Source organism: Leptodactylus fuscus, chromosome 5 (assembly GCF_031893055.1).
Source record: "Leptodactylus fuscus isolate aLepFus1 chromosome 5, aLepFus1.hap2, whole genome shotgun sequence".
NCBI lineage: Eukaryota > Metazoa > Chordata > Amphibia > Anura > Leptodactylidae > Leptodactylus > Leptodactylus fuscus.
The window spans coordinates 120,866,033-120,876,452 of NC_134269.1; the positions used below are offsets into that span (position 1 = coordinate 120,866,033).

Sequence of the window (10,420 nt, forward strand, 5' to 3'; positions counted from 1 at the left end):
GTGACAAAATAACACAGCAATGAGAATAAGGTGCATATACATTAATTACATTAATATGTCTTCCAGCAACATACTCTTCGATAAATGATTATAGTACTAAAAAAAATTACAGGTTGGGAAAATTGCTTTAACAACTTCCCACTCCACAAAGTGGCATTGTGCTGAGCATATCATTTTCAGTGTCGCAATAGTACGGAGCAGATCTGTAGTAGGCACAGGATCTCAGCATGCTATATGGCTTCCAGGTCTCAACTGTATTGTATATATCCGAAACCTGGGGCTAGCTGCGAGAGTCAAAAAATGCATAAAGCTAAAGCCCCACATTGCTAGAAGACGTTATGATAACAATAAAAAATCTCAATAATTATGTCAAATGTTACACTAACAACTATATAAAAAAAATCAATAATAATAATAATAACAATAAATAATAATAAACAATTAAAGAGGACCTTTCACCGCCTGGGGCACATGCAGTTTTATATACTGCTAGAAAGCCGACAGTGTGCTGAATTCAGTGCACTGTCGGCTTTCACGATCTGTGTCCCAGGTGAAGAGCTATCGGTGCCAGTACCATAGCTCTTCACCATCAGAAGGGCGTTCCTGACAGTCAGTCAAGATGAGTACTGTGAGGAGAGGGAGGAGGCGTTCCTCCACGCACTCACAGTACAGCGCTATAGGCGCTGCTGTGAGGAAGCGCCTATAGAGCTGTACTGTGAGAGCGGGGAAGAACGCCTGTCAGGAACGCCATTCTGACGGTGAAGGTCTACGGTATCGGCACGGATAGATCTTTACCGTCAGTGCGCTGAATTATGCACTTAAGCATTACTATAAAAAAAACAATCACAGAAAACGTTATTATTGTCTTTGGCTTAAAAAAATGCAACAAAATCTTCAACAAAAAAAGCTGAGTTTCCGTACTATTGCGACACTGAAAATTGTCACTTTGTGTAGTGGGAAGTTGTTAAAGCAATTTTCCCAACCTGCAACCTTTTTTAGTACTATAATCACTTATCGCACAGTATGTCACTGGAAGGCATAATAATGCAATTAATGTATATGCACCTTTTCTCATTGCTGTGTTATTTTGTCACCTATCTTGGGGTCACTATACACATTTGGGGTGTGCCCTGCACTTGTACTGATCACCTTGTACTGGCTGATCACCTGGAGGCGCTGCACAGAAAGGGCCACAGCAGGCTCTACCTGCTCAGGAGGCTGAGGGCCTTCGGAGTCCAGGGGACACTTCTTAGGGCCTTCTTCAATTCTGTGGTTGCCTCAGCCATCTTTTTCGGTGTGGCCTGCTGGGGGAGCATTATATCAACCAGGGACAGAAATAGACTTGACAGGCTGATCAGGAGGGCCAGCTCTGTCCTGGGGAGCCCCCTGGACCCAGTACAGGTTGTGGGTGACAGAAGGATACTGTCTGTGGTGACCTCCATGCGGAAGAACAAATCCCACCCCATGTATGGGACCCTGATGGGACTTGGCAGCATTGTAAGTGACCGTCTGCTTCACCCCAAGTGTGAGAAGGAGCGCTATCACAAGTCCTTCCTTCCAACCGCGACCAGGCTGTATAATCTACATCAGACCAAGCGAAGATCACTCCGCACAGAGAACTAATGATTATGACGATGACCATGAGGTCTTCCTCTTTCTCTTCCGTTTTTCCTTAGCTGCTATGGACTCCTAGTATATCTTCTCTTCTCAGCATATGTGTGCCTACGCCTGTAATATATTACTGTGTATTATCCTGTATCGGTATTACTATGCTGCTGTAACATGCTGAAATTTCCCCAATGTAGGACTATTAAAGGATTATTTTATTTGTATGGTTAGTGCCTTTATTGTTGTGTGTACTTTGCCTCCATCTAGTGGTGAATGTAGTATTGCAGCTGACATGGTTCAGCACGATATGCCTGACTTCCCACATTGCAGCGTCAGATGACAGAATGCGGTCACATGATAACCCATGTGACACACCATGTGACCGTGCATGTTGCAGGGTGATTGGATCACTGCCGAGCACGTCCAGTCTTCAGGCTCTCCCCTGAGCAGGTTTGTGTCTCAGCATGTTATTTCAGGATTGGTCTAATGCTTATTCTGCCCTTCTGTGATAGTGACAACTAGTGCTATCAATTCCACAGATGGTTGTGTCTCCTGGATGAAGTGAGCCTGTGTTGGGCTGTTTCTATCCCATTTCTGGTCAGTATACATCTTTATGTATCCAGCTTAGGTTTATTGTATTTGGTGTTTGCTGCCTAGCTGATATGTGTGTGATATTTACTAGAAATTGGGCTGCGCCTTAGTACATTTACCTCCTAACTTTCAGAGGACTAAGGTTCGCTCCACATCTGTGCATGGGTTTCCGTTTGGGAGTCTGCTTGGGGATCCCCCAACGAAAACGTAATCCGCATAAAGAAGCAGTTACCTTAGGAAACCCAAGGACTCCATAGACTATAATGGGGTCCGTGTGGTTTCCGCATGAAAAATGTGGAGACAAAAGTGCTGCTTGCAGGATTTTTCTCTCCGCATTTTTCATGCGGAGAGGAGAATGGAATGGCCTGAATGCAGATGTGAACTGGGCCTAAAAGAGGCATAAAATCTGTGTGTCCTCTTAAGCCATGTCTCTAACCCCCACAATCCCATTGTACCCCTGCACAGTGTATTGCCCCTTTGGTGGCCCGAACACTGTCCAATGCCCCCACACAGTATAAACACATCTCCTCCCCCATTGTGGCCCCCACATGGAATGAATACATTCTCCCTCCCTCTCCTAATTGTGGCCCCAACACAGTAAAATCTCCAAAAAAATAAATATCCACCTTGTCCGTTCCCAAGTAGTCTCCTGTGGTGTCAGTTGCTGATGAATTGGGAGCAACGGGCACTATGTAGTGATGTCGCTACCTTGCCGTTGTTGCATCCAAACGGCTGGCATCATGGACAGAGGGTGAATGATAACGCCCATCACCTTTGTAACCTTTGTACTCAGCTCTTTCTGCATTCTTTAGACGCAGAGTTGAAGCTTGGACATACCTCTCGTTGCCTGCGATAGCACCAGAAAACTGGGACTGTATCACGGAATCCAGGACAGTTAGGAGGTATGTACTAGCAGGATTCATCTGCATGTATTAGTTGGAGAAAGTTACGAACTGTTGCTTCAATATGAAGTGATTAGTTATTAAATATATTAAAGAGGTTGTGCAGGATAAACTTTTTTTTCTATTAGGCTAAGGAAGGTGAAATTCAGTAAACCATACTCACCTGTCCCCAGTGCATTGGTGTCTCCCAGTGTGGTCTGATCTGCTGGTCCAATGTTTACTTTTGGTGGAAGTCTCCGCCACACTTGATCATTGAGGCCAATCAGCGGCCTAAGTAAAAGGACCCGAGACGTCACAGTGTTGCGGGGACTTACACCGGAGCAACAGGACAGTGCTGGGAAGACACTGCAGCACCAGAGATGGGCAAGTATGCTTTAATTTTTTTTCACCTTCAATTGTCTAATAGAGAATTCTTCTCTAAACAACCTCTTTAAGGCTGAATCCCCATTGCGGAAATACAGCTTTTTTTATTGGAGATTTTTTTTGCACATTTTGAGCCAACGCCTAGAATGGCTACAATTAAAAAAGAATAATAATTTTATTTTGGAGTAACTTCTTTCTGACTCCATACAAAATTGGTCTTGATTCTATCTTCACAGCCTTGGAAAAAACACACGTTAATAGAATAATTACTCTCATTGTTTTTCACTGCCTAGTGAATAAGTGTGAAATTTTCCATGGAATAACATTAGTGTGATTTCCACATTGGAATAGGAAAACTGTTTATCTGAATGATTCCTGGGGCCAGGAACTCAAAAACCCTCAACTTTGTGCTGGGGGTGTGTGTGTGTGTGGGGGGGTGTTTACGTGCAAAGATTTCATGAGTGTACCATGATTGTTGTGTTGAAGAGAAAACAGTCTGTCATCTGCAATCACAGGATGCACAAGGAGACTTATGTGATCCTGTGCATTTGTACCTGTGAGTCTGTGCCGCAGATTTGGACAGTCATAGGACCTGCTCCATAATTTGCAGATAGTTTATATGGTCTGGACTTACACCAGTAAAATCTACAGACGTGTGTATGGGGCCATAGAATTGAATGTACAATATACTAAAAACAGTTAGGGTAGTGGGCAGGTAGGGGACTAATATTTACGGCTACTCTGATTTCTTTTTTTTTTTTTTCTTTTTTTTGTAGCACTGCTAAATCATTTTAACTATTTAGCTACAGTTATAGTGCATATAAATGAGTTGTGCACAATATGGTGAACTGCACCTGTCACTCACTAGTTAAAATCCAATAGTAGCACTATAGAAAGTCTCAGTGTAGCCCTAGCCTAATAGAAACAGGTGAGCAAGACAGCAAAAATTTGGTCACTGAACTTTGGAAAATCTTCAATTGGTCAGATGAATCCAGATTTCTGTTGCTCAAGAATCAATGAACACTTTCCTGCCATGTGATAACAGCTCAAGCTGGTGGTAGTGGAGTATTGGTGCTTGTTTTCATGGCTCAGCCCATTCAGTGTATCAGACATCAGATATGAAACAGCCATTTCATATCTGTCACAGACTTGAGTCACTTCTAATATGCAGCCAACTATCACCTCCACTGGAATCCAGGTTCCAGGGTCCCCCTGACCTCATTGATCCTTGCTGATCAGACATTTAGAGGGGAACTAAGGCTGATGGAGGGAAGAGCTGCAAACATCTGATTTAAATGGTTAGACAATGTAAGTTATTTTCTATTACATAATGTAAAAACTGCCTTCATTTGATAACATATATTGTACTTTAAATATTTTTGTACCATCTATCCTTACTCTTCAGGGAGCCTGTCAAGGGAAAATGGATACTACATATCAACTTGAATTATTCCCACAATTTAAAGTGACTATTCTTTTGTTTAATAATGTAAAGAATGCGTCTCAGCTCAGAAAAAAGGCAATGGATGGCTCAATTGAGGGTGCATTACTGAACCCTGCAATGGTAAGCATCTCCATTAAATCCATATAAATCTGAATTCAGGCGCTTGTTAACTTTTGCTATGTATACTGGGAAAGATGAGTATTTGTGTCTATTAGGGAATGCTATAAACCTTCTCTAATGTGCTATAAAGAAAGACATTTATGCACCTGTGTTTGCAGTTACCTCAGAAGGATTACCCAAAGGATGCCTCCTATGTCACTAAATGGATGTACAATGCCAGGTTCTCATATGTTAAAAATACATAGTGTGTGTGTGTGTGTGTATAGATAGATAAATAGATAGATTATACTTTTGTTTTATATTTCATACCACTGTATGCATTAGCACTGCAGATTTTATTCCATACAGTTGAAAACATATAACAATATACTGTATGTTGCAGTGACAAATTTTGGTACAAGCTACTCCTTCTAAGTCACAGTGTGTCTAAAATTAAGAAATGTGGTTTATGACATGCGAGGCACATTTCTAAAGAATATTTTAGTTTCCCCACAATAAATTAAAAAAAAAGAAACTGAAATACATGATACATTCTTTGCTTTTCAGAGGGGGAAGTCATATTCCAGTTTTTCAGCAAATTAGACTCTACTTGTTTATCGTATTGAAGTATTTATTGGCATAACGTGTTTTGTTTTTATTGCTCCAGATTGCGGATCCTCTTCAGGTTCTTGTGGCAGTGAATAAAGCAATCCATTTACAGTTATTGGGAAAAATGAAAACTAGAACTCTCAATTCGGAGATTATATTCAACCTGTCCCCAACTAACAATGCAAGTATATATTTAAATGGTAACTGATTTCTCAACAAACTTTATATAAATCAATAGTACAGGAAGTTTCAGATATATCTTATCTGAGAAAAATGCCACTTTCTCCATTTCAGCAGGCTCTTTTCCATCTACAGCTCCCTTGTAAACTACCGTATTTTTTGGACTATAAGACGCACTTTTTTCCCCAAAAATTTCGGAGGAAAATGAGGGTGCGTCTTATAGTCTGAATGTGGGTTTGCAGCATGGCCGCGCTACTGCCACCGCTGGTTTTCTTCAGCGGCAGTAGCGCGGCAATCCGCAGGCCCCGGCAGCTAAGACAGTCCCCGGCATCTGCTGTAATAGACCGGCGGATGCCGGGGAGTGTCTTAGCTGCCGGGGCCTGCAGATTGCCGCGCTACTGCCACCGCTGGTTTTCTTCAGCGGCAGGAGTGTGACAATACTGCAGGCCCCGGCAGCTAAGACACTCCCCGGCATCCGCCGGTCTATTACAGCAGATGCCGGGGTCTGTCTTAGCTGCCGGGGCCTGCGGATTGCCGCGCTACTGCCGCTGAAGAAAACCAGCGGTGGCAGTAGCGCGGCCATGCTGCAAACCCACTCCTCCTCCACAGGTCCCGGTAGTCAGTTAGCCCCCCCCCCCCGGCCTCATACCTTTAGTGATGCAGGCCGGCTCCTGCACGGCGAGGCCGCAGGAGCCGACCTGTTCCGATGACAGCCGGGAGCCTAATGAAGGCTCCCAGGCCTGTCATAGATATATATTACTATCGCGGCTGGTCTATGACCCTCCGCGATAGTAATGTATAGAATCTCCCATAGACCGCAATACACTTGTATTGCCGTCTATGGGACTTGCAATCAAATGATTGCAGGTTCAAGCCCCCTAGGCGGGGGATATTAAAATAGTAAAAAAAAAAAATAAACACTTAAAAAAAAATATAATAAAAAATAAAATAAATAAAAGTTCACCTCCTTTCCCTAGAATACATATAAAAGTATAACATTACTGTGAAACATATACATTAGGTATCCCTGTGTCTGAAAATGCCCGGTCTACACCTGGCCCCACAAAAAAAACGCCCTATACATCCCCGTACAGCTGCAGGGTCACCTGTCAATGTGGCCTTGCAGCTGTTCCAAAACTACAACTCCCATATATTAAATATTTTACCATTTTTTTGCCTGAAAATTTTTTTTCCCTATTTTTCTCCTCTAAAACCTGGGTGCGTCTTATAGTCCGAAAAATACGGTATCTCTTTAAAATATCTGCTGAATCCATCTTAATCTCCATTGATAGACTGTCAGCTCACTGAAGTATCAAATTGCATGTGCCTTCAGAAGTCTATGGAGAGACACAGGGAGAGAGGTTAATGCGTTTAAACCGCAAGTTTATATGTCACCCAAAATGCATTATTTACATCCATGCTGTTTAATATATCTATTATATTCTGCGTGAGAGAGGGGGCAAATCTCTTGTTATGCTGTCTATGGAAGATATCTTAGTACCTTCGCCTCGCCAACTAGGTGAGGTATGCTTTAAAGGGATTCTACCACTAAATAGCTATTTTTTCTGCTTTAGATGTCGGAATAGCCTTTAGAAAGGCCATTCGTCTCTTACCTTTAGACGTGGACTCCGCGGTGCCGTTCCCTAGAAACGTCGGAGGTCTGTACAGTTCACTGAGTGAAGTCATCCAGGCTTCGGAGGGTCTGTACAGACCTTACTGTGCATGTGCAGTACGCTCTGTTTGGCAAAGACTTCGAGGAGCATACTGCGTGCGCGCAATTGCGGCCTCAAAAATATGGCCACCGGGCAACATGCGCAGTCGGCTCTACTAGTGTCTCGCTGACAGAGCCGACTGAGCAGGCGTCAGAGCTGACGCAGAAGGAAGACGACGGAGAAGTGGAGGACCCAGCTGAAGAAGGAGGCGTCGCTGGAGAGAGTTCTCGGGCAGCAGTGAGGACGCCACCATCGCCGTTTGAGCGCTGGGGCCCGCCGCCCATTGCTGCGAGAGAACTCATTAGCATACCGGTAAAAAACGGGATTTCTAAGAAATGGCTCCGCGGAGACCACGTCTAAAGGTAAGAGATGAATAGCCTTTCTAAAGGCTATTCCGACGTCTAAACCAGAAAAAATAGCTATTTAGTGGTAGAATCCCTTTAGGCAAATGGGATAAAATGACTAAACTGCTCCTCCATAATGGAATCATGGGCAGTGGAGACATTTGATAGTATATACTTCTATTTGTAACCAAATATAAAAGCACTAATATCTTTGGAACTGGGAAAGCTACACAAAACAACTGCAGCAACACCAATGACTGGATGTATGAAAATCAAAAAGTCAGAGGATGTGAACTCTTGCACGGCAGCCACTAGACTCACATTGCATTCAGCAAAACAAAAGTTTCTTGGATCTGACCTATTGAAGTCTTTGGGAGTTGTATAAAGAGCCAAATGCTGCTGATGTAGTATAAATGTCTGAGTTGGGAATACTCCTTTTAACTTGCATTTAGTAAAGTCACTTGAGGTCTTTTAGTAAAACAAATATCAGTGACGTTCCATTTCTGCTGTAAAATACTATGTTTTGTGGGTATTCCAGAACGTATGTTTCTTATTCTACTTGAGGAAATGAAACTGTATAAACAAAATATGTCTTTAAAAAAAGAAGCCTCACTAAATGAATGTCTTTTCCGTTTAGATTTCGGAAGCTTTTAAAAGGTTTGGGCTGTCAGACAGTGATTCTGGAGTTCTTGTTGTTTTGACTGACGATGGGACTAGAGCTATGAGTTCGCGAGAAATAATCCCTCATGTTGAAGGCCAGCAGGTTCCTCTAGCAGATCTGTCACAGCTGACAGACTATGCAAAAGTGAAAAAGGTACCCAAAGCCATCAGACCTTTACTTCTCGGGTTCTTTAATGCACTGCTTGCTTTTTGTTAGAATCCTAAATCCTTTATGTATTGTGATCTTTTCTTTGAGATAATTGTTAAACTGCAGCCTGTCCCTTAGCATAGATTACAGCACATTTGTGTTTTGTTTTTAGCCAAAGACAAGAATAGATGTAACGGGAGCAAGAACTGGAAGTGTTGCCTTAACATTTCCCATTCCTGTGAAATCCAATGTTGGCTTTGGTTAAAAATCTAAATATGCAGCATTTCTGCAACCTTAGCCCTCAGCTTGGGTGACTGATGGAGAATCCCGCAGATCACTACTGCTTTGGCTTCTCTAATCTCTGTGATCAGTCCACTCATTTTCCATGCAGTGAATTGTTGGTAATATACTGCTTTAATTCTGAATATGTTATGTATGATATTAAGGTATATCTATGGCATTGTACTGTTATCTACTAAGGCTCCCATCTCTGCTGAATTAAGGGGGTTATGCACTTTCTGATATTGATGGCCTGTCCTTGGGCTTTAATAGGGATGCGCTGCAGTACCAAAGCCTGCTAATACATTTTGTAATGTTTGCATATCCTGCGTTGCCCTGGAACAGCTGATCTGCTGGGTTTCAACTGTTGAACCCCTTCAGATCTAATAGTGATGGCCATCAATATTAGAAAGTGGATAACCCATTTACCTTTTTACTATTTGAAAAATGGTCATGAGAGAGAGAGGCCTGTATGATTAGAGCCCTAATGTATTTGTTGTTACTTTTCAGACACTTTTACTTATGTTCCAAAAAATAAAGATAAATCATGGATTACATGGAAAATTCTAGACCATTTGTAAAATAACTGTGAAGCATTAATAAATGTATTCATATTTTACACATTTTTATGATGTGTTTTTTTTTTGTTTCACTTCCAGGTGTATAAAATTACAACTCAAGAGGAAAAAGTTGGCTCTATATTGGATGCCGTCATTTGCAGAATGGCTGTTAAAGACGTCTTATGAAGAGCAACATATAACAATCTGTAAATAAATGTTATTACTTTCTTAATATACATTTCTTGATTATCTCGTCATCCATTTATTTGAGTCTGTGGCCCTAAGCTTGGCAAACTGTTCATGTTCAGGTTCTTGAATGCAAACAACTAGAGTTGACTATACATCCAGAAAAGAGAACATAGAGCTGTTAATGTTATACCTATAGTACTGAAACCACTTTTGCAATCGTCGGATAGTTTTATACTACTGTAAGGCTGAGGCCCTACAATGTGGAGATACAGATTTTATTTTTTTTTGTTGCAAATTTTACTGGGATTTTTTGAGCCAGAGCCAAGAATGGAAGTACTTCTACCTTCTGCTCAATCCTCTTCTGGTTTTGGCTCAATTAACTGCAGCAAAATTTGCATAAAAAAAGATGCTTTTCCGCAAAGTGGGGCCATAGCTTAAAAGTTGGAACTGGAAAATTATATTGTAAACACTGGAAAGAAAAGACTTAATTAAAGGGATTGTCCACTTTTAGACCAATATTGTGAGACCAACGTTATTGTTTGTATAATAAAAAGTTGTACAATTTTCCAGTATACTTTTTGTATCAATTCCACACGATTTTTAGATCTCCGCTTGTTTTCATTCATTCTAATTACCTATTAGTGGATAAAAATCCGTCCATGGTCATGTGATATACGGCCCATGGTCATGTGATGTACACACAGGTGCACTGCTCGTTACAGTCACAGCACA

At 41.7% G+C, this 10,420-nt stretch overlaps 1 protein-coding gene across 1 annotated transcript; it reads left to right on the forward strand.

Annotated features, from left to right (window-relative positions):
* Positions 1-1,983: 1,983 nt before the first annotated feature.
* On the forward strand, positions 1,984-9,733 carry TPRKB (TP53RK binding protein). The gene is made up of 7 exons (XM_075276283.1): positions 1,984-2,058; positions 2,148-2,205; positions 3,012-3,101; positions 4,870-5,028; positions 5,675-5,797; positions 8,490-8,666; positions 9,599-9,733. Exons 4-7 carry the CDS (start codon positions 4,888-4,890, stop codon positions 9,683-9,685), a joined length of 528 nt encoding a protein of 175 aa, XP_075132384.1. The 5' UTR covers positions 1,984-2,058; positions 2,148-2,205; positions 3,012-3,101; positions 4,870-4,887; the 3' UTR covers positions 9,686-9,733.
* The last annotated feature ends 687 nt before the right edge of the window (positions 9,734-10,420 follow it).

Bases quoted from the DNA above. Each gene is read 5' to 3' on its own strand.
- TPRKB (XM_075276283.1), top strand. From the start codon at position 4,888: ATGGATACTACATATCAACTTGAATTATTCCCACAATTTAAAGTGACT. The intron at 5,029-5,674 runs GTAAGCATCTCC...TTATTGCTCCAG, and splicing joins CATTACTGAACCCTGCAATG to ATTGCGGATCCTCTTCAGGT. The intron at 5,798-8,489 runs GCAAGTATATAT...TTTTCCGTTTAG, and splicing joins ACCTGTCCCCAACTAACAAT to ATTTCGGAAGCTTTTAAAAG.